Source organism: Elephantulus edwardii, unplaced genomic scaffold (genome assembly GCF_000299155.1).
Source record: "Elephantulus edwardii isolate Elephantulus edwardi_28Jun2011 unplaced genomic scaffold, EleEdw1.0 scaffold00058, whole genome shotgun sequence".
Lineage (NCBI taxonomy): Eukaryota > Metazoa > Chordata > Mammalia > Macroscelidea > Macroscelididae > Elephantulus > Elephantulus edwardii.
Genome location: NW_006399808.1, coordinates 9,938,429 through 9,962,501, shown reverse-complemented (window position 1 = coordinate 9,962,501; position 24,073 = coordinate 9,938,429). Strand labels below are relative to the sequence as shown.

Here is a 24,073-nt window from a genome sequence, read left to right as displayed (position 1 = left end):
CCAGGCCTGATCTTTTGTTTCCACAATCTCTAAGGAGAAGCAACTCAGCCAAAAAACAGGATGCTCCTTGCGGGCTTGTGTTGGATAAAGAAAAGGAATGGACGGTTGGCAGTGAAATTGCCCTCTGGCATTAGCATGAAGAAGGTTGCAATAGCTGCTGTGGTGGCTGCAGCCTCTGTACTCTCCTCATTCACTTCTACAAAAGCTTTATGAGTAATGTTTAATAAAATCTGTTTCCTGATAAACCAGACAGATCAGCTTTACTGCGATTAAAGATATCCTGCACACCCAGGTGGGCCAGGTGGGAACTGAGGTGGTAGCGCTCGTCAAGCCTAAACCTAGGCAAGCTGAGGTTGACTTCAGTGACCTCCAGATTCTCAGGTTTGATCCACTCATTCAGTTTTTCCAGAGTCAACTGTTCCTCAGTCTTCAGGCCTGTGAAGTCATCTTCAATTTCATCTGGCAGCAGGATGACCATGGTCATTGCCTTGGTAGGGCAGTTCCAGTACATGGCACTTCAGACCCCGGATACATTAGTTCACCATTTTTGTGTCTTTTTCAGCCTGAATAGAGCATCAGTGGTGGCCTCTTTCTGAAATTTTTCCTCCCAGTTCCCCTTGAAATAGATGGCACCCTCTAGCACAAGCTTAGTCATACTGTTGTTTTTTTTTTTTTTTTTTTTTTTTTAGTCATACTGTTAATCACACCTAAAACCAACAGTTCTGAAATTTTCCCTTCTGTCTGGTCTTTAACCCACTGGTTTATCTCCTTCCTTGCCTCCTCAGAGGCATGCTGGGAATCAATACTGGCCAAGTTAGCCCTGTAGTTTTTTCTGAGTTGATGCCAAGAAATCAAAGAGGAAGAGATAGATCTCTCTACATAACCTGTTAGCAAGTTTCAGGATGTAGGAGGCATCGTGTTTGTTGATGTCGGCATTCAGAAGCTGAAATTTAGAGTGAACCTCCTCAACCTTATCAAAATGCAGTGCCGGTGGCTGGGCACTGCTGGGCCGAGGAACTCTCTCAGTGGCAGGAACTCTCTCAGTGGCACTTTTGCACAATAGCAGTGTTGGGTAGAGGCAACAGTGACTGGCCCTTCATAGAAAGTCGGACTGCTGACCTCTGACTGAAATGTGTAGCATCACCAGAAAACATTTTTAAATATTCTGATTCCTGTGCTTTCACAGGTATCTAAGAGGGTTTTGTTTTTTAATTAAGTCTGGAAGCTTCAGAAGGATAGTGCTTAAAATTCTTTTTAAAAAAATATTTTCAAGATTATAATCAACAACAAAACAACAACATAATCATATATCTTCACATTTTTCAATGCTGTGAGGTAATTTTCAAATAGAAGCATTTCATAAAGGTTAACAGAGTAAATAGAAATCTAAAAGTCGTGGGTTTGAATATTGTTAAAAAGTCCCTTTCTATTAGTCAGTTAGAAGACAGTAAGAGTTATTAGGTGAAGCTTTTGGAAGCCAAGTGCAATATTAAACCACCTGGATTACCTAGAAATACTAAGATTTTTTTTTTTAAAGTCTTATTAGTGAAACTGTAGAATTTGCTACTTTTACAGTTTAACACACGGTGCCGCAGGCCTCTGGGTTAGCTATAATTTGACAGTGCTTCAGGCCAGCCTGTCCCTGAGGCAGGCAGATAACGCTTGCTTTTACGTGATTACTCAATTTCAAGGTTTTTCTTTGTATATAGTTTTGTTTTGCATTGTTTTATACTGGTTTATTTACAAAGTTCAGCTACATTGTTTTTGTAATAGTTTTTAAAGTATCTGCTTTGGGGAAGGTTCAGATTGTTAAGTCATCTTTTCTTTTCAGCGGGACACACAGGGTCACCGCTCACGCACCATTGAGTATCCTGATCAGCCGCAGCCTGGGTCTGTGGGTACGTGACCTCATGTAGTTTGGAAATGCTGAGAATCTGGCTCTGCCTTTCCCCCTTCCGGGTTTCTTTCCTCATTTCCTGTGCCTTTGTAAACTCTCTCATTCATTTTGAAAGATAGAAGTAAAAGATGGCTACTGCTCAGAGCTATAGTTTCAAATAACTTTTCTCATACTATTCAAATTTATTTCCCATCATTCTAACAAAGCAAATAGACTGTTTTCTAAGCCAAACTAAGCCAGAGGAGTTATTTTCCTAGCATTCAAAATAGTCTTAAAAAAATGGAGCATGACGTATATTTAGGCAAAATACGACATACTATGGATTAAAATATTTTTTATTTTAATAGTTTTTATTTCAAGTGTATTTTGTAATAAAAAAATCAAAATACACTTATTTCTTTTAATTGTAGAATTTGACAAGATTCCAATCACACTTTCCAAATCCATTTTCTTTGCTATTCTGCAGACTTCTGAGACCTAGAATTTAAATGATTGCATTTGAAGTATACGATTGCATTTGAAGTATACAAGTTTACAACTACTGTACACTTGCTAATAAGGTTTTCTTAAAATAGTCCAACAAATATAAAAATGAGTTACTGCTCGAGGATCAGCAATAGGGGAAGACACACCTATCAAGAAATCATTTGATTTAAAAAATAATAAAAACAGAGTTGTCCTCTACCACAAAAGAGAACATGTAAAATTAAATTATTTTGTAGACTTCGGTAATATTTCACTCTGTGCACAACAAGCCTCAATCTTATTTAAGGAATTTTTATGCTAAGTCATCATCAGGATTTACTTAATAAAAATCCTAAGTACTACTATAGCCCCAAATGTGCTGTTCCGAAGAAGAACTCTTTTTGAGGAAAAAAGCTGCCTTGATAACTTCCATCAGATGCTACTTTAAAATAAAAAGTCTCAACCAAAGTAATTTTTAAATCATGTCTGGGCTGTAGCTAGCACACTGCCCACCAGTGCAGAAGGAAATAAAAACTGTCATTTCCATTTTAGCAAAATTTTCACCTTTACTTTTAAAACTATAGCTCTTTATCCTTTTTTATTTTTGGCAGCCAAATTCATTATTCCAGTTATTATTAGTCTTAAAATTAAGCATTGTAGTGTAATAAGACCACTCTTCACAACCCTTCTATAGACACCAGAGCAGCACTCTCAAGTCACAAGAAATGAAAACGGACGGATATCTGAAGACAGGTATTGCCTCTGCTCCAAAGATCTGCAAGGTTTTAACATACGACAAACAGAGAACTCATCTCCTCGAGCATACTCGTCATACTCTTTATGCTCTCAATAAAGTCAAGATATTACTCTTAAAAATTAAAAGTTTGGTCACTAGGAAAGACAACAAAAATTCCCTTCCCCTTAAAACCACCAAGAGCACTAATTACCCCAACCTCTCCCCACAAAAACAGGGAAGTAACTGGGGCTAAAGCCTTCAAGTGTGAAATTTCAAATCCGAAATATTACTGCTATTTGTCTGAAGTTGCAGGTCTATGTACTTCCTTCTCCAACACTTCCCTCATAAGTTTATTTTCATATGTACACATGCGTGTACATAAGCACACACACTCACGCGCACACACTCTCAAGTAAGACACTTTGTTGATAAATTATGAGGATTATGAACTGAGTGTGTACAGGGTTTCATAGGTGCTTTGTAAACATCAAAGTCATTTGGGTCCTTTTCTCCAAAAGCCTGAAATCGAATTATGCAACCAGGGATCACTACTTTCCCAGACGCTGTTCGCAGGCTGCATACTGACGAAGAGCAGAGAAAAAGTCCTCGTAACTGATGTTTAGGTAGGAAGGCAAAGAGACAATCTGTCAATCTGATGTGCCAGGGAAGAAAACCTAATGTGCTGTCCACAGGACCCAACTTCAGTACTAAATCAGGATCAGGGAAACCATCTGAACTAAGTAAACTGTCTAACATAGTTACATCCAAATCTGTAGATCGCTTTTGCTGCTGGGCTACTAACTGGCAAAAGTCCTGTGCAGCTCTAACAATATCTGCTTTTCCATCTTTTGGAGACAGCACCTTCACTGCTGATTGGCAATTTAAAACTTGATCATCTTTGTCATTGCTATTTGAAAACTCTGGTGAGTATTTGGAACAATCTAAGCCCAGAAGTTCTTGTTGTTTTAAAATTTCATCCATTAATCTGGAATTACTCCTTTTGAAAATGCCTCGCCCCCGCTGCCATCTTCCTCCTTTCCTGGCAGCCCCGCCCTCAGTAGCACATGGACATTTCTGATTGGCGGATGCGGAACTCTGACGCGTCCTGTGAATCGAAGGATGGAGGATGAGCCTTGGATTAAAATCTTATTAGTCAAATGTGAGAAATATATACCGTACTCAACACATCTGTCTTGGAGGAAATGCAACCAAATGTGCTTCTTAGAGACAAGGATGGAAGCTGCTTCTTACAAGCATTGGGCATGTTGTCAGGAGGGGCTAGTCCTTGGAGACATCCAACTAGGAAAGGTGGAGAAGATCCTCAATGAGCTAGCCGGACAGGGGGCCCAAGCCTATCAGATCATGAGGATGGCCCAGGACAGGACAAATCCACATCTGCTGTCCTTAGGGCCATGAGTTGTGGTGGACTCTGGGCACCTAACAACAGATATACTACCGAATGTGATTCTACTTCATTAATGCTTTTATTCTCTAGATTTTACTCTATAAATTCTATTGACAAAGAATGGGAAAGAGAAAATTTCAGGGACGTCTTCCCAGGGACCTCTGGTGTATTAACCCCGAGCTGATGTCTGTGGCAGTTCAAATCCACTAGTGGATCTTCAGGGGAAAGATGGGCAGTCTCCGCCCATGTGATTTATTTACAGTCTCTGAAAGGCCAATGGAGGGTCAGCTGTCTGTCCCACCCTGATGGCAATGTATTTGAGAGAATTAAGTCTTCCCATGGTGGCCTTTTTCTTATACTCTAAGTGAAATTTAGAAGTACTGGGCAAACAACTATGAGATTATCATCTCACCCCAGTAAGAATAGCAAAATTTAGGGAGCTCTGGTAGCCTAGTGGCAAGAAGCTGCAATGCAATCCTGAAGGTGCACAGTTCAAATTCACCAGATGCTTTGCTGGAGAAGAAGGGGCAATCTCCTGTACCAGTCAGATCTGATTTGACAGTGCGCGCACACACACACACACACACACACACACACGAAAATAACATAAATTTTTAAAAAAATAGCAAAATTTAACGAACAGCAAGCAACAAATGCTGGCAAGGTTGTAGAGAAACCAGAACCCTTTTTCACTGTTTGTGGGAGTATAAAATGGTGCAACCACTGTGGAAGGTGGTATGCCACTTTCTCAAAAAGTTGCAAATAGAGATACCATTTGACCCGCAATTCCACTACTGGGACTATACCCCAAAGAGACCATAACTGCCACCCAAGCAGATATATGCACACCCATGTTTATCATGGCTTTGTTCACAATAGCAAGGAGTTGAAACACCTAAGTGCCCATCAACAAATGAATAGAGAAGCTGTGGTATATTCACACATGAAATACTATACTTCATTGAAAAACAAGGAATTCATGCAGTATTATTCAAAATGGGTGACCCTGGAAGACATTATGCTGAGTGAAGTATCTCAGTTACAAATGGACAAATACTGCATAGTGCCACAGTTGTAAAACAGGACTGACATCGGGGTTGGGGGGAGACTGAGAAAGATAGGATAAATAATGTATACTGCATTGAAACAAATGAGAAAACGGTTTAAAAGGGATAGGTGATTAGGTATTATTGTCATAACAGGAGTCCAGAATGAAGGCTGCATAGTGGAGTGGACCTGGGGAGGGGATTATAAAAAAATGAAAATTTTTCCTTTACTTTTCAAAAAGAAGAATGTACTGGGGTGGGGAAAGGTGGGCAGGGAGAAAAGTGCAACAATGAATGAATGGAAATCTAAAGTCTCTGTAAATTTTCATTAAAAGTAATTTTAAAAAACCAAATGAGGGAGAAAACTGTTTAAAAGGAATATATGATTAGGTATTATTGTCATGACAAGAGTCCAGAAAGAAAGCCACATAGTGTAGTGGACTGGAGTGGGGGGGGGGGGGGATTGTATAACAATGTAACAAAATTTTTTTTTTTCTTTTCAAAGAAAAAAGTGAACTAGGGGGAGTGTATGGGCAGGGATGAAAATGTGCAACAATGAATGACTGGAAATCCAAAGTCTGTAAACTTTCATTAAGATAAAAAATTAAAACAAACCAAAAAACCTGAAAAAAAAATGAACTATATAGATTTAATATTGCCCCAAAACTAAGATATATCTGAAATATGCTATTACATGATATATTAGCAAGACTGATCAATCTGGTTCTAATCAAGAGATATTTGAACATTAATCTGTTTAATAAATAGTACTGGGCAGTTGACATTTTTACCAGTCACAAGATTAACCAACCACCAAGCACATGAACTCTTAATTCCATTCCAAGTGGCAAATGTTGGGTCATCTTTGAATGCTTGTTTTTCAGATCACTCCTCTTGGGAAAATATTACTTGTATGACTGATTAAAGACGTAATGCATGTTTTTTATTGCCTTGGTCAATATATACAACTTTTCCCAGTCTCCCAATTAATGTCTGATTATACTTTGAAAACCTTTAGATGAAACACTGACATTACTGATATCTGTGGTATCTTTTTTCTGACAGGTTCTCAGATACTTGGGTCTACAAAATCTCAAAGCAGAGGTGGACTAATCTCTAAAACCAGGCAAGGACCCTAGGGCAAATGAGAACTTGGCATCTAATGGACCCATTTTGCCATCGTTCCGTGCAGTGCTTGTAGAGAAAAGCCAACTTGAAACCATCTTCATGAAGTCTGTGGTTCAGCTGAGAAGAGAGTTTCCTCCAAAGACTATGGGTGGTGTTTGTGTTTCCAGAACTGTCTTCTTTATGTAAACCCACTTCACTGGACAGGAAAGTTTGTACCTCAGGATTCAACAGTGAATGATTCACCCCAAATCACATCTCATGTTATGTTAACAATGACTACCCATTCAATTAATACAGGATTCTATGAGACTATAAATACATAAAAAACAGTAAATGTTTAATAACATAGTTATCATTGGCTTCTGAACATCTGTTTCTATTAACTTCTGAAGCACTATACAGTTTTATCTTATGATATAGTGCTATAAAAAGTCTGGGCTACTTGTCCAGTAGATGTCATTTCTTAAGTTTCTCTAGATGTCCAGTCCTACTACAGGTATGGGAAGGAATAAACCAAAGACAGTCATGGGAAGGAATAAACCAAAGACAGTCATGTTGAGCAACAGTGTTAAGTAATTTAACATTTACTCTTTTCAGACAGGATAGTTCATCCTCACACTGCCTGCTTGTTATCAGGCTCTGCTCTTCCTTTCTACCTAAAGCACCTTACTGGTTGTATTTTTTCCGGATATTATAGTCATCTTGCCAAATTTCCTCCTGCAGGACTAGGAAGGTCAACTTAAATGTAGTTCATGAGCCACCAATGAAGTGCAATTCTGAACAATTCAAGAAACCCTGGTAATGAGCTCAGTATGAATATATAAGTATAAAATACAAAAAATTTAGAAATGGCTTTTGATGTAAGAGTAGCAAAGTCCAAAACTCCGGTGTCACCATGGGAATCTTGACTACACTGATGAATGTGGCAGCAATTTCAAGTATGGCTCAAATCTGTAAAAATATTTAATACTGATTTTGATTTCTATACAAGTTTTAGATCTTGTTTATCTTCAGTGGATAATTCAAGTGATCATAAATTTTTATTTCACAATGTTCTAATGCCACCAGAGGAAAAGACATGCTTCGAACTGTCTGCATTAAATTATACTTTTAATTAAAAGAGTATTTTTTTAAACCTTTTTGTAATTTGAAACTGAAAATGTGTCATGTGCTTTCCTCAGATAAATCATGTTATATAAAGCTTGATACTGTAAGGGAAGGCTTGTTTTATATATATGGTATTGAATATAATCATCTACAAGTAGGAGATTTTAAGTAGGACAGTCATAAAAGTTGATTCTGTGTATTCTAATGAATACACACAAGCTTACATCATGTGTCTTAAACTAGGTTGTCTAATTAGAACACTGAATGATACCACTTCTCTTTCTCTAACCTAAACCCCACTGGTAGGGTTTCCATATCATATTTTGAAGAATCATGGAGATAATTTTAAAAGCTCTCAAATCACTGAGTAGTTTTCACTTTATTTAATTATATTCAAGTCTTAAAAAAATGTCTGAAGTAATTTGAACACCTGTCTCCTATTATACTTCAAGTATATAGAATCTGTCTGAATAAAAGAAAGGAGACTACTCCATTTAAGATAGTCACGGTATTCATGTCTGAAGGAGTCCCAGGTAAACAGCCCTTTTCTAACAAATAATGTCCATCACTAAATGTTCTGCAGTTCACTCTAAATGCTAACTGACAATAAAAGCCGCATGGACAAAACCACATCTAGACAGTTCCATTTATAGAAGGTCCACTGAACAAGTGCTGTGAGCAAGTATACCAACCTCCCTGCTCTCCATCCACCACCACCACCACCAAGTCCCTTATGTGAGGACCAAACTTAGATCAAGATGAAAGGGTCTGATGGTTCACACAGTTGATCTTAAAATTTCAGGCTGAAACAAGTTCTTTAGGGTTGACTGGTGTCTCCAAATCTTGACTGCACCTTGTCTACAGGTACCAATTAAGTTGTAAGGGTCTTTGAAGACTATCCCACTATTTCTTGCCTTTCTTGAGAGATGGTTTTTTACCTCCTCCTTTGGAAGGTTTGCAGTACTTTGTTTCCATCTGAGCCAGAAAATTGTCCATTTCCTTTTGTCGATCCTTTTGTCTGCTCTGTTTGGAAAATTAAAACATAAGCTTTCAAACTAACAGTCTTTATAAAGTAGTTACCATAGACAGAGGAGAATGGAGATTGCTAACAGGTACAGGGGTTCTTTAGAGTGATGAAAATGTTCAGGATACTAAAACTCAGTTAATTATATACTTTAAAAGAGTGAATACAAAAAATCTACAAACTGACATACAAAAACACAGAGTGAAGAAAACTTGGGCGCATTGGCAATCAGACCATGAAAGAAAGTGGCATCCTTCACAACCACCCCAATGAGATACACACTTACCTGGATGGCCATCTTCAAATTATCTACCCCTTCATCAAGTCCCAGCTCCTTCCTGCTCATTTCTGCTTCTTTAGCCTCCTCCTGAGCCTAAACACAAATTCATGTAAGACATCCACAGAAACCTAGTATGATTAAAATCTATTCTTCCCCAAAAGCAAACTTATGGGTAAGAGTGAAGCCCTTTCAATTTTGGGATTAAATGAATCGATAAAAAGAGTAAAATTATATAAGTAATCATTAAAATTAACTGCTAAAAGCAAAAAATTGGTCTACTGGTTCTAATTAGCTTAAACTAAGCTTTCCCATTTCTATTTGCAATATCCATAACTGCAATATCCATAAACCACATTGTGTTAAAAAAGGAAAACAAAATGCTAAGATTGCTTAGGAAAGGCCACTTCCCCAAAAACACTGTGGGAAATGCTGCCAGCACGCAGGCACCTCAGATCCCTCTGTACTTGGTTACCTGGGTGACTGGTGGCAGCCCTGAGCACATCCTGGTTTAAAGGATGTCTTCCAAGTAGTCAGAAGAAACATTAGCAAGCTTGTTATTGTTATGTGTCGTCAAGTCACCTGCAACTCACAACAACCCTATGTAATGTACAACAGCCCTAAACCCTGCTCTATTCTGTGCCAATCTCACTGTCTCTGACACACCTACCCCCATCACCCTAGTCACGAAATCAATCTACCTCATTGAGGGTCTTCCTCTCTTGCCTGCACTGTCCCTCCACCCTCCCAAGAATGATGTCCCTCTCCAAGGATTGGTCCCTCCTTGCAACATGTCCAAAGTATGCCAGACGAAGCTTCATAATCCTTGCCTTATTTTATTATTTCTTCACCTGATTTCAAAGAAACTTTCTTATACCAAATTTTCCTAGGATAACTATATCCAAAATACCATAAAAACACTTTGGGAAGAAGCAGTCCATACTACTAACACTGGGAGTGATGTTATGAAGCTGCCTTTGTTAACCCAATGAAAACAGTTTCCACCTTTCACTTACCAGTCTGTAAATGTCCTAAATCCTCACATCCTAACTCCCTTAAATTTCCAAGTTTGGTGGAGGGGAAAAGCTATGCTCTTTACCCCACAAAATATTGAGGCTAGTTTCTCAAGTTAATACCCTGTTACTCAATACAACTAGGCTCTGTTTCACCTTGGGAAATAATTAAACTGTCATTTTGAGTCCAAGTAGATTTAGCCTTTAAGCCAAAATGATGACCTTCATATACATTCCACATTTCTTTAAAGATCCCCAATAAAGAAATAATAGGGACACTGACCCTTATCGTCGGACAGGCAAACATTAACATTTTCACACTCTGCCTCCCCTCCCTCAAATTTCAGCTTCAACATAATGCGTAATCATCTCTCCAAAAGCTACAAAATTTCCACTCTGTTCACCCACACAAAACAAAGGCATGTCAAATACCTACTTAAGATCTAAAATCCTATTCTTCATGGAGCTTCTACCACCAAAACCAGTTCAAAGCAATTACTTCAACATTGGTGCAAGGCACTGCTTCCCAAAACATCAGTGTCATGAACATTTGCTCCACTGGCTCCACTCCCTCCTGGAACCCCACCAGATTTTATCTTTCTTCTGACACCACCATTTACCCACAGCAGCTCCACAGGAATAAAGGACACGCAGCCATAATTCTCAATTCTTCATAAATATGTTTCAGAGTGTGATTGGAAAAGACACCAGCAGAATAAATGATCATTGAGAATAAACACACACCTTATGTACCATCGAGTTGGAACTGACCCATAGCTGACCTTCCAACAGGTTTTCAGAGGCAATTAATCACATGGGAGGAGATTCCCTATCTTCCCACAGTGCAGCTGGAGGATTCACAAACTGTGCCTTCAGGACTGCAGCACAGATTCTCACCACCAGCCCACCAGAGCTGGACGGACGGACGGGGACACGGGGACACACACACACACACACTCTAGATCCAAGAATCTATAATTTAATAAAACACGGGCTCTGCCACCCTCTTGACCTTCTGTAGGGACTGCTGCCTAGCCTCTGTGCTTCCATTATTGTCTCCTGAGAAATGCCTCTGCAGTCACAGGACTGGGCCCCTAATGAAGAACCTCTTCGATGTCACTTTAAGATAACGGAACAATCCATACAATAAAATCTTGAGCACAATGTACTAGAAAAATAGTTTCTCTAGATGAACTGGCATGCTCACTTTATTAGATGAGAACAATCAAGTTAAGGAGCTCTGGTGGTACAGTACTCAGCTGCCAACTATAAAAGGTCAGTAGTTCCTTTGAGCCACTGAGCCAAAGTAATGGCCGAGTGATCTGTTCCCAGAGATTCCAGCCAAGAAACAAACCCCAACCGGCAGTTCTAGTCTCTTACATAAAACTGACCCAACACTGGATTTTTCAGAGGTTGTAAATCATAGGGGAGATGACTCATCTTTCTCACAGAACAGCTGGTGGATCAGAAATGCCTGCTTTGGGGTTGGCAGAGCAACTCCTTCTAAGGAGGCCATGAGGATTCCCTATATAACACCAGTTAGGCAAATACTGTAAAAACGTCTTTAACTCTGTAATATTAATGTTGTGACAGTGATGCCATGATGCATATTGCAAAGTGCTCCAAAATGCTATTACAAACTATGGCACAGCCCTCAAAATTTTAATATGGGGGTGGAGCACCACTGGTTTTAGTTCAGAAATACAAATTGCCATAAGCCAGATGTTTGCAACCAGAGGGTTGTCACTGTCAAGATCTTCAAATTCTTGTCAGAAACAAGCAAGATATAATAAACAGCATTCAAAAGCTCACCCTCCGTTTCCTTGCATTCTTCTTCTGCTTTGATTCTTTGACAAAGGCCTTATAGGCTGGGACTTCTCCGGCATCAATGGCTTCCTGAATAATGTTTCTTATTCTGGGTTCCTCCGTGTACTGCACACACAGCACTGACTCCATGATCTGATCCATGTCACCCTGGAAGTCCAGGTAGGCCTGCTTCACATCTGCCAGCTCTTCTTCAGAACCTTTGTATGTCTTTTCAAAAGTCTGGATGTCCTCTAGAGAGATCTGAACAAATAAAGAGCTAAGCTCTAACTTTGCAGATTTTCTTTTAAATGTAAAGAATGGGTAACATCAGAGACAATTCATGTATTCAAATGTTCCTCCTCAAACGTTTGGGTTGTAATTTTTGCAAGGAAACAACTAGAACTTTCTAGGATTCTCTCGCCTCAAATTTTGAAACCTCTACAAGAAATTTTAAACGATGCTCTCCATACGTAAGAACAGAAAACATTTAGGACAAATTTTACTAAGATAAAGTACATCCCGTTAAAAAAAACTTCCCCCCTTTTCACAAAAGAAAACCATTTTTTTCAATGCAACCATCATCAAAAGAAAACGAAGGACCTTTTAAAGGATGGTACACTTTTCCTGCGGTCAAACTCTTCATTCCTACAGAATTCACAAAAAGGTCTGAAGCTGAGGGACATTCAACAGTCCTTTGCAGAATGAACGCGGCCTGCGCAGCAGCCCGTGGCCGCTCCCACCTTCTTAAAGAGCAGCCTCCAGTACGCCTCCCAGTCCCGGTCCTGGCTGAGCGCCGCCGAGTCCTCGTCCACCACGCCCTGCTCGTCGTACACAGCTCGCTGCTCTCTGTCACTAAGAACCGAATAGACTTTCCCGAGGATCTGTGGGGATAGAGCGCCAGGTCACCCCGCAACAGCCGCAGACGCGGCGCCCAGGCCGGCCGGCCACAGCGCTCCGGGGCCGAAGGGCGGCCACTGTGCACGGGGGCCAGGGCCGAGGGCCAGCCAAAGCGCACCGGGGCCCAGGGGCAGCGGGGACGGCGTCAGCGCCCCGCCAGTGGGAGTCGAGGGTCGGAGGCCAGCCAGCGGAGGAGGGGGATCGGTCAGCGGGGGTCGAGGGTCGGCCAGCAGGGGTCGGACGCACCTGGAAGCGGCGGGTGGCGTCCTCCTTGTCACCGTCCCCCACTCGATCCGGGTGCACCTGCAGGGACACCCGGTGGTAGCCACGTCGGACCTCGCCATCGGAGGCCTCGCGCCTGACGCCTAGCACCCGGTAAAGGTCGGCGGTGCCAAACACTTCCTCGCACAGCTCTTGGAGGCCCATGCCTGGCACGCAAGTGGAGGCGGCAGGCGGCGGCTTCCACGAAAAGTCCGGCTCCCAGGAATATAACCACAGGCCGAAACGGCTTCGATTTCCCGCGCAAAAAACCCAGAACGCCTGGCGTCACAAACTGCGCGGAAGGGGCGGCAACACCTCAGGGAGCTACGCTTTACGGCAGCAGCGAAGGGGGCGGGGTCGAGCGAGGCCGCCTGGAAAGGGCGGGGCCCCAGGCTGGAGCCCGAGGCATGGAGGACTTGGAAGGCAGAAGCTGGTACCTCCCGCCCAACTACATTCATTCCCATTTGCTCCAGAATCGCGTACCTTCAGCTGCGTCCCACTTGTTCTTGGAACGTCCATCTAATACTTGGTAGTTTCACGTGGTTCATCCTAAGGGTTAAATAGGGAGTTCTGATGGCTCAGTGCGCTCTTTCAGCCTGAGAAATGCCTTGGTGAAGGGCTTGCGCGGCCCAAATACAGGTGGTTTGAATCCACCAGCTGGTCCTCGAGAAAACCTGGTAGTCTTCTTCCCTGCAATTTTGTTATATGCCATGGAAATAGACTGAAACTCGAAAGGACTCTGAACAACAGAACCGAATCTTGTGACTTCTTCACATCTCCGATAGTTACTTGGTAAGTTATCGTATTGTCCTTGTTAGAGTCATCTTGTCAACCCATCTTGTTGAAGGTCTACCTCTCCTACATCAGACTCTTCCTCTCCAAGCAAGATACCCTTCTCCAAGGAGCGGCCCCTTCTAACAACATGCCCAAAGTACGTGAGATGAAACTTCACGACTGTGGCTTCCAAGGAGCAAACTGGTCGCACTTTATCCCAGACTTACTTGTTCTTTTGACAGTCTGTTCAAGGGATACTCTTCTCAAACACTGAAATTAAAAGGTATCTATTCTTCTGTCATCCTTATTCGTTGTCCAACTTTTAGATGCATAGCAAGTAATCAAAAAGATCATGGATTGGATAAGGCACACCTTAGCCTTTAAGTTCCTCAGCACTTTGAAGAGGTCCCTGTCAGATTTTCCCGATACACAGTCTTGTTTCTTGACTGCTATTGCCATGAGTATTGATTGTGGGTCCAAGTAAGAAGTTACTGATAATTTTAATCTTTTCTCTATCTCTCATGGTAAAGATTTTTGTTTTCTTGATATTGAAATATAATCCATATTGAAGGGTGTATGTAGCTTTTCAAGTCCTCCTTTCTGCAAAACTGTGTTATCTGTATAACACAAGTTACTGATGGGTCTTCATCTGATCCTGGTGCCGCAGTCCGGCTTCTCAAATGATTTGATCAGCATAAATATTGAACACGTGTGGAGAAAGGATACAGTCCTGCTGCACATTTTTAATTTTAATCAATGCTGTGTTCTCTCACTGCATCCAGACAAGTGCCTCTTGGTCTAGGTTTCACATGAGCATAAGTGTTCTGGGATTCCCATTCTTCTTGTTAGTCATAATTTGTTGTGATCTGCACAAATGCCTCTGAATAGTCAGTAAAGACATCCTATTATCCTCTACTTTGAGTCAAGATCCATCTAACATCAGTAACAGTTCCCTGGACTCTTCTAAATCCAGCTTGAATTTCTGGCAGTTCTCTGCCAATGATACTATTTTGTTGTTGTCGTTTGCCGTCAAGTTGAGCACAACTCTTAGCAACCCTATGAAAAAAAGACCTGAAGCTTTTCTATAACTATTGTCATTTCTCCCAAGTTCAGAGGCATGTTGTTTAGGAAGTGGAGGAGAGAAGTGGATGCAGAGTATATAGTGGGGGCTCATGGGGTGACACTATTCTAGCTGGTTTTAATAATCTTCAGCAAGATTGCTTACATGTTTTATTAATGACATTGTTTGATAATTTCCACATCCTATGGGATCACCAGTTTTTGGCAATGGGAACACATTTGGATCTCGTTCAGTCAGTTGGCTGGTGACTGTCTTCCAGATTTCTTGGCACAGCCTGATGAACATGTCCAGGGATGCATCTTTTTATTGGAACATGCTTACTGATATTTCGTCAATTCCTGTGGTCTTAATGTTTGCTAATACTTTTAGTGCTGCTTGAACTTCTTTTATCACTACTGGTTCTTCTTCATATTGTACTTCCTGAAACTGTTCCATGTTAGCCAGTTCTTTTATGATACATTAACTCTGTGTATTCCTTCCATCTCCTTTTGATGCTTCCTGGACCGTTTAAGATTTTGCCCATATCTTTCTTCAGTATTGCAACTCAGGGCTTAAATTGGTTCTTCAGTCCTTTCAACTTAAGGAATGCCAAGGAAGTTTATCCTTTTCATATTCCATCTCTTTGCACATTTCATTGTAATACTTTGCTTTGTCTTCTCAAGCTGTTCTTTGAAATCTTCAGTTTAACTCTTTTACTTCACCTTTTCTTCCGTTTTGGCATTTCAACATTCTAGTACATTTTCAGGAGGGTCTTATGGCCAAGGGTAAGAAGCTGCACTGCAATCACAAGGGCACGCAACTTGAATCCACCAGCTGCTCCTTGGTAGCAGTCTCCTCCGGTGCAATTTACATTCTCTGAAAACTCACTAGAGTGTCAGCTATGAGTTAGTTCTAACTCACAGCACACAACAGGCAACAGTGCAATTTTCAGTCTTAACTGAAATCCATTTTAGTCTTTTCTTTCTCCGCTGTCTTTGTAATGACCTTTTTGCTTCCTTCCTGGATGCTATCCTTGATGTCATCCTACAGCTTGTCTGGTCTTTAATCATTAGTATTCAAATGCCTCAAACCTGTTCTTGAAATGGCTTTTAAATTCAGATGGTATAGATTCAAGGTCATAGTTTGTTTCCTGTGGCCTTGTTTTAATTTTATTGTGCTCCAGTTTGAATTGGCAGATGAGTTATTGTAATTGATCTTTTCCACAAAAGCCCATTTAAAGATCCATCCTGAAAATAATGCTGTGACAGCATATTTGTATAGCTCATTAATACAAGTATTATTAAAATACAGGTATCAGCAATTAAAGTCAAAGATGAGGACAGTGAGAATTCCTGCAGTTGAAAATCAGTCAAACATACAATCAAGCTTTGTTAATAAATGGTGACTGAAACACCAAAGTTCAAAACATAGGCAGACTGGCAGTAAGAAATGAAGCTGAAGACAGGATGAAATGTGCACAATGATCTATTTATAGCAAATTCCTTTTTTTAAAAAAAAAAACCACAAATGGCAACTCATCACATATGCCTCACCTGACAGACCACTTGGAATCAGGATGATGACTGTAGAATCGTTGGAGTTCCCCATCAGTCTGACCAGCAGTTAAACCATGCAATTAACAGGCCCTAAAAAAACCAGCTGAAGCTATGAGTTCATTCGACTTGATGGCAATGAATTGTTGAAAGGTTCAAGAGAGTTTTGCTCTTTCATAGATAATATCTTGACCCAAGAAATACTGCAGCCTATAGGCTGAGATAGGAAAGTCTGCTGTTAGGGACCTCTCCAAAGTAGTGAAGAGCAATGGTGTCTATCTGGAGACTAAGGTGTATCTAATAAAGGCCAATCCTTGGACCAGGAGGCAGTCGTAGGAACAGAGCAAGGAAACACTGCATGGTTCAAAATTGGAAAGGGCATACGCCAGGGATATGTCCTGTCTCCATACCTTTCCAACCTGTACGCAGAACAGATTATCCGGGAGACTGGGCTCTATGAGGAGAAATGTGGAGTCAAGATTGGTGGAAGATCTAGCAACAATCTGCGTTATGCAGATGACACAACCCTGACTGCTGAAACTGAGGAGGACCTGAAATACTTGCTGCAGAGGGTTAAGGACTGTAGCCTCCAATATGGACTGAGGCTCAATGTCAAGACAAAGATTCTCACCACTGAACCAATTGATAGCATCAGCATGGATGGTGAAGAGATTGAGATTGTTCACAGGTTTAGTTTACCTGGCTCCACAGTCAACACTCTTTAAAAGACGTATTGCCATGGGAAAGTCTGCTGTTAGGGACCTCTCCAAAGTACTGAAGAGCAATGGTGTCTCTCTGGAGACTAAGGTGCATCTGATACAGGCCATGGTCTTTACCACCACGTTATGCATCAGAGAGTTGGACAATGACTAGGGAGAAGAATTGATGCCTTTGAGCTGTGGTACTGGAGAAGAGTATTGAGGATACCATGGACTGCTAGGAAAATAAGCAGATTCATCCTGGAGAGGGTTAAACCAGGCTACTCCTTGAAGGCAAGGATTCTGAGGCTCTGTCTTAACATACTTTGGACATGTAAGGAGAGACCGGTCCTTGGAGAGGGACATCATGGTTAGGAGGGTGGCAGGACAGCGCAGGAGGGGTAGGCCCTTTTTGAGGTGGACTGATTCAGTGACTGGGGTAATCAGGATGGGAATGTCAGAGGCAATGCGATTGGCACAGGACAGAGCAGAGTTTAGGGCTGTTGTACATAGGGTCACTATGAGTCGCATGTGACTCGACAGCACATAACAATACAGGCCATGGTCTCTGCAATCACTTCTTATGCATCAGAGAGTTGGACAATGACTAGAGAGGATAGGAGAATTGATGCCTTTGAGCTATGGTGCTGGAGAATAGTATTGAGAGTACCATGGACTGCTAAGAAAACAGATTTATCTTTGAGAGGGTTAAACCAGGCTGCTCCTTGGAGGAAAGGATTCTGAGGCTTCATCTGACATATTTTGGTCATGTTTTAAAGAGAGACCAGTCTTTGGAGGACATCATGCTTGGGAGGGTGGAGGGCAGGCACAGGAGGGGAAGGCCCTCTATGAGGTGGACTGATTCAGTGACTGGGGTAATCAGGATGGGTGTGTCGGAGACAGTGAGATTGGCACAGGACAGAGCAGAGTTTAGGGCTGTTGTACATAGGGTTGCTATGAGTCACAAGCTACTCGACAGCACATAACAACAACATAGGCTGAGATAGCTGGAGTAGTTCCCCTTGAGCTTGGAAGCAAAGCCTAAATTAAGCAAAAAGCACAGAACAAGTGTTTAAAATTATTTTGGTAGGACAAAGGGTTTAACATTACCTCATCATTCCACTCATCTGCCAGCTGAGTCACCTCCCGCTTAGTGGAAATAACATAATGACCATTTTAATAAAAGTGTTGCAGTAGAGGCCCTTATAGTATCAATGCTTTAATTACACGGCTGAGTAACTGCCTGGATGGGAATGGTGGGTCCCAGGCGACCCTCGACTAAATTTCTGAAGCTATTAATTGCAAGCTGTAAATTCTCCATTGGAGCAGCTGGTGGGTTTGAACTTCCAGAGACAGGACCTCTGGGTTAGCAACACAAATTTCTTTGGATATGGCCAGAGTTCCCTGATACCAGGATATGCTAGTACAAGTGTCAAAGACATGATGAAAACTTTAAAAGAGTTCTAACCAAGGCTATTGCTGTTTTGTATCTTTGAGTCAAAATCTATAGCAGATTTTCAGCAGTAAATCACATTATGAGGAATTGGCCATCTTGCTCCTCCAAGTGGATTTAAGCCACTGTAATTAGGTTGACAGCACAACTCCTTACTACTAAGCTGGTGGAGCTCTATGAAGTTTGTTGTGCTGTACCAAGGTTGTGCTGTGTATCGTTGAGTCGGAACCGGCCCATAGGGACTCTCTAGCGTGTTTTCAGAGGCAGTAAATCATAGACTGATTGCCCATCCTTCCATAGAGCATCTGGTGAATGCAAACAGCTTACCTTCGGTTTGGGATTAGTCCTGGAGAAATCTCTGCTTAAGACGTATGCGTATACAGATCTTTGACCAATAGACCAGAGAGCAAGGCTGATACTTGAAATGGCATAAACTCACTAACAGCCATAGGCTCATGTCAGAGATGATAATGATGGCATAGGACAGGACTCAGATCCAGATAACTGGAGAAGCTGGCATATGAGTAAAGACATCAAGAATGGAGGAAGACTCATTAAAAATTTGTTTCACAAATAGCACAGCTTTGTTTGCTTAAATAAAGGGGAACTGAAACAAAGATGATGATCAACAGCCTTCTATATGGATTACATGTCAACATAAAGAAAACAAAAATCCTCTCAATTGGACCAATAAATGAAGACAAGATTGACATTATAAAGCATGTAATTTTATTTAGAACTGCAGTTAATACCCATGGAAAACAGTGAAAAAAAACAAGTAACATAGTGTACTGAGCGAATCTTCTGCAAAAGACCTCTTCCACTTTAAAGTACCAAAAAGTAAAGCTGTCACTTGGAAAATGAAGGTGTGCTTTTCCGAAGCCATGTGATCTTTAATCACATCACTGACATGTGAAAGTTGGACCAAGAATAAGGAAAAGTGGAGAAATGATGCAGTTGAATTATGGTGTTGGCAAAGAATAATGAATATACTATGGGCTGCCAAAAGAATGAACAAATTTATCTTGGAAAATAGTCAGAATGGTCCTTGGAAGCAGGATAAGTGAGATTCCAGCTTACATACTTTGGGCATGTTATCAGGAGAATCCAGTCCCTGGAGAAAAACATGATGCCAGGTAGGTCAATAACAAAGTGGAAGACCTTCCATAGGACTGACATAGTGGCTACAATAGCTGGCTTGAAATAAAGCAATGATTGTGAGGACAGCAGAGAACAGCCAGGGTTTCACTATGTTGTGCTTAGGGTCACTACAAGTCAAAACTAATCCAACAGCACCTAAACACAACAATATTCTCAGGATCCTTTATAATTCTCATAAATAATCTTTATAATGAAAGGACCCCAAATATACACAAGTGCTTTCCAGTATTAACCTTCTTCCAGTTTCTCATTCGTAAAAAACAGATGATTATATAACAATGAATATTTATTTGTTTAAAAGACTCAGACTTGGGGGGGGCGGGTTGGGAGGAAAATGTGCAATGATGAATAAATGAAAAATCCAGTTTTTGTGCAAACTTTTGTTAAAATCACACACAAAAAAAAAAATTTTTTTTTTATTATTTTTTTTATTATTATTATTTTGTGTGCGTGTACCGTCATATCAGATCTGACTGGTACAGGAGGATATTGCGCCTCCTTCTCCGGCAGAGCATCTGGTGGATTTGAACCGTGCTCCTCTTGGATTGCAGTGCAGCTTCTTGCCACTAGGCCACCAGAGCTCCCCCCAAAAAAAAAAAAAAAAATTTAAAAATAGACTATCAAAGTTCCTGAAGCAACTAGCAATCTCTTTTTAAAAATCTGACATTATGGTTGAGAATGACTATCTAAGTATCAAATTTCAAAAACAATGAGAAAAGTTACTGTGTTCTTATGCTAAATGAATGACCATAAATGATAAGGAAAGAATGACTTGGGATGGGACATGACATGCTGGTCAGGGAAGGGAAACATTGGAATTGATAAAAGTTGTCCAAGAAACCTAGAGTGCAGCCCAAACATTCAATTCTTCCCACAGCCAGTCATTCCTACAACTAAGGCTGAAAAAACAAATTAATACCTAGACTCAGTTCTAGACCGCGTCAGACAACAAGTCCCTTCCAGGGCCCAGCTCAAGGCAGGATAAAAGAGCCCCACCACCTTTTCCTGTCTTCAGAAGGGCATGAATGAGTCGGAAAACTCCACTTATTAACTTCTAAATCTAAAAAAAGTAAAAGCTTTACGTAAGTGTTTTAAGATGACTTTGGTGATGTCAGTCTCGCTGGTGTGCACACCTAAGTCAGTCTGCTTCTCTTTCAGCAGCCTCTGTATCTGTCTTCTGAGTAGCTAAGAGAGCTTCACGTGCCCGTTTCCTCCGCAGTCTCTCAGCTTTAGTGATCATCATGGGATGCAGAGGGAAAAAGCCAGAAAGACCTGAAAGCAAAAGTATTTCACATATTTTAAAAGAATACAAATTACTGTTTCTTTCAGAACTCTGCTTCACACAACTGAGAACAGACACCAAACCCCAACCACGGAGATAGAACATGCTCAGGAACCCAACTCTTCTCCCCTACTCCATGTAACCAAAGTGACAACGTATATTGTTTATGTCCTAATATTATTTTAAAAAGAGTAATTGGAAACAGTTAAGCTGTGACAGGTGGTCATTTGATATACACTGTTCCACAGGAGAAAAATGGACAATCTACACCCGTGCTATTTAGAGCTTTGGAAACCTGCTGGGGGGGTCAGCTATGTTACCCAGCAGCTTTTCCATGGGCTTAGTGAGGTGAGCGCCGCAGCCAAGCCAATGTTGTATCCTCTCCAGGTTGAGGGCCACAATCTTCTCTCCATGCGTGTTGGGCAACGGATCATAGGAGCCCAGCTGCTCCACGAAGCGGCCATCCCTGGCATACTTATTGAAAGCAACCACAATACGGTAGAAGGGTCGGTTGGTACAGCCACTCAGGGCGAGGCGGATGGTTAGATGGCCTCCATGGTAGGACTTGCAGAGGAAGGTCGCTGACAGAGAAATAACTGGTTAAGACACGAGACTACAGGTATCAGGCGAACTAAATGAGTTAAACAACCCTCTTATTCCAATAAAAATTCTCAATTCTTGCCGCTTTGGCTCAAACACTATTAACTTTTGAGAAAATGCTTTTATCCACTTCCTCACCTCCCAAACCACGCGGCATGTGCCTGCCACTTACTATCTCCGTACCTTGTCAACCTCGTCTCCTCTAGCCTCAGCTGCCTCACCCTGAAAATGAGGGGGGTCTACTTCTTGCGTATCAGAGACAATTACAGGGGGCACCGTGAGAGTGGGAGGACGTTAGGATAGTGTGCCGGTTCAAGTCCTGTCTCCTACGGCACGCAAAAGGGAGCGTCGTTTCACCAAGCCCTGGACCCCAGAACCCCATGACCCGCAGAAAAGTCACTCACAGAGGTGAACCATGGCGCACTTGGTAGCAACAGAGCCTGTCGGCAAATCACGATCCCACCAAGCGCCTCGCCGTCTGTATCGAAGCGCCCAACAGATTCACGCGGCGCTCGGAATGACGTAAAAGGCCAACGCCGCCTCTACAGCTTCATGCGGCGTGTGCGATTAACGTAAAAGGCCCGCGCCGCCCCTACAGCTTCACGCGGCCTGCGGGATTGACGAGAAGGCCCAGTTCTGCCATTATAGTTTCACGTGGCGCGGGAGATCGAAGAGAGGCCTCAGCGCCACCAATCCAAGGGCCTCGCGCCCAAGCAACAAAACATCAGCGCAGCGGTAACTGGAGCCGATAGGCTGTTCGCGCTGCCATTCTTGCTTTCCTTTCCTACATTCCCCAGAATGCATGCGGTCCCGTAGCCTACAACTCCCGCAATACAACAAGCGGTCCCTGGCGCCTACAGTTCCCATAATGCAACGGGGGGAGTGGCCTAGCGTGTGATGGGCGTAGTCGTCGAGAAGCATTATTAGCTAGAGTGAGGCGTACAGAAGAAAAACCTGGAGCAATTTAGAGACGTGCCAAAGTGCTCTAAAAAATCATTTAGTGAAATTTTGTGAGCACCTGTCAAGGCGAATCGCTGTGCTGAGAGTACAAAGAGGTCCCTGGCCAGGAAAGCAAACTGCCCCTTGGAGAAACTGAGTAACTACGGGCGGCCAGTAGTGGATGCAGGACGTGCTGAGAAAGTGCATGGTATTCTTCGAAAGCCTCGGGAAGACGTCAAATATAAGTGTTAGGGCTGAGTTTGGTGGAATCTAGATGACGTTTATCCTTTCCTGTTTGCCTCTTAGCTCCTCTTAAACGCGTTCCTTCCCACCTTCCTCCGCTCCCATAGAGGCTATTACACCTTTGGGAAAATTAATAAAAGGAGATGTTTACTTCTGGTTTTGCTGTGCTGTGATCCAGGAGGGAAGAGTAGGATGGAGTATGGTTTCTTCGGCATCCCCAGCCCTAAGATACAGCTTGAGTTGTGAAAAGTTTCACTTCTATTACAGAGTAAGGGACACTTGACGTTTAGGTTGATGTTTGAATCTATGAAGACACTTGGGGTTACTAGGAGCCGTGTCCACCTTAAGTAAAAACTTCTCTACTAATACTCCTTTGTTCACTATTGGATCAGAAGACTTGGCCAAAATTAACGTTCATTGGCCTAATATACATGACCCACCATAACCATTTTCACCTAGAAGCACTTTAGAAAATGTTTTGTTGTTGGTAGGTGCTGTAGAGTCAATTATAGCTAGCAGCGACCCTGTAGACAACCCTATGCATCTTGTTCTGTCCAATGCTATCTTCAACTTAGTCAGTTGCCGAGTCTCCCTGTCTTTGACCCTTCACCTTTCCCAGGATGATGTTTTCTTCCAAGAACTAGCCCCTCCTAACAACATGCCCAAAATTTGTGAGATAAAGTTTCACCACCTTTACCTCTAAGGAGCATCCTGGTTTCACTTCCTCCAAGAGAGAATGGTTCTTTGGCAGTCCATGGATATCCAGAACTCTTCCCCAACACCACAACTCAAAGGCATTAATCTTTCATCTTTATGTTGTTTTTGTTGTTATGGGCCATCGAGTCGTTTGCGACTCATAGCGACTGTATGTACAACAGCCCTAAACTCTGCTCTGTCCTGTGCCAATCGCACTGTCTCCTACACTCCCATCCTGATTATCCCAGTCACTGAATCAATCCACCTCATAGAGGGTCTTCCCCTGCTGCGCTGTCCCTCTACCCTACCAAGCATGATGTCCCTCTCCAAGAAGGACCTGTCTCTCCTTACATGTTCAAAGTATGTCAGACGAAGCCCCAGAATCCTTGCCTCCAAGGAGTAGCCTGGTTTAACCCTCTCCAGGATGAATCTGTTTTTCTTGGCAGTCCATAGTACATTCAATACTCTTCTCCAGCACCACAGCTCAAAGGCGTCAATTCTTCTATCCTCCCTAGTCATTGTCCAACTCTCTGATGCATAACAAGTGATTGC

The 24,073-nt window shown here is 42.0% G+C and overlaps 2 protein-coding genes and 2 pseudogenes across 2 annotated transcripts; all 4 read right to left on the bottom strand.

Annotated features, from left to right (window-relative positions):
- Window positions 1-29: 29 nt before the first annotated feature.
- On the bottom strand, window positions 30-1,973 carry LOC102854801 (annotated as a pseudogene).
- A 1,673-nt stretch (window positions 1,974-3,646) lies between these two features.
- On the bottom strand, window positions 3,647-4,362 carry LOC102854400 (annotated as a pseudogene).
- A 4,269-nt stretch (window positions 4,363-8,631) lies between these two features.
- DNAJC9 (DnaJ (Hsp40) homolog, subfamily C, member 9) lies at window positions 8,632-13,230 on the bottom strand. Its single transcript, XM_006887542.1, has 5 exons — window positions 13,048-13,230; window positions 12,645-12,785; window positions 11,911-12,165; window positions 9,095-9,181; window positions 8,632-8,807 (listed from the first exon to the last, which is right to left on the bottom strand). Exons 1-5 carry the CDS (start codon window positions 13,225-13,227, stop codon window positions 8,688-8,690), a joined length of 783 nt encoding a protein of 260 aa, XP_006887604.1. The 5' UTR covers window positions 13,228-13,230; the 3' UTR covers window positions 8,632-8,687.
- A 7,669-nt stretch (window positions 13,231-20,899) lies between these two features.
- Window positions 20,900-22,060, bottom strand: LOC102853991 (28S ribosomal protein S16, mitochondrial-like). Its single transcript, XM_006887567.1, has 3 exons — window positions 22,048-22,060; window positions 21,364-21,624; window positions 20,900-21,033 (listed from the first exon to the last, which is right to left on the bottom strand). The coding sequence occupies exons 1-3, from the start codon at window positions 22,058-22,060 to the stop codon at window positions 20,900-20,902; spliced, it is 408 nt and encodes a 135-aa protein (XP_006887629.1).
- Between the last annotated feature and the right edge of the window lie 2,013 nt (window positions 22,061-24,073).

Excerpts from the sequence above, each read along its gene's own strand:
- DNAJC9 (XM_006887542.1), bottom strand. The coding sequence starts at position 13,227 with ATGGGCCTCCAAGAGCTGTGCGAGGAAGTGTTTGGCACCGCCGACCTT. Across the intron at positions 12,166-12,644 it reads GGAGGCTGCTCTTTAAGAAG|ATCTCTCTAGAGGACATCCA; the intron begins GTGGGAGCGGCC and ends TTATTTGTTCAG. Across the intron at positions 9,182-11,910 it reads AGAATGCAAGGAAACGGAGG|GCTCAGGAGGAGGCTAAAGA; the intron begins GTGAGCTTTTGA and ends ATTTGTGTTTAG.
- LOC102853991 (XM_006887567.1), bottom strand. Across the intron at positions 21,034-21,363 it reads GCCCATGGAAAAGCTGCTGG|GTCTTTCTGGCTTTTTCCCT; the intron begins GTAACATAGCTG and ends TTTTGCTTTCAG.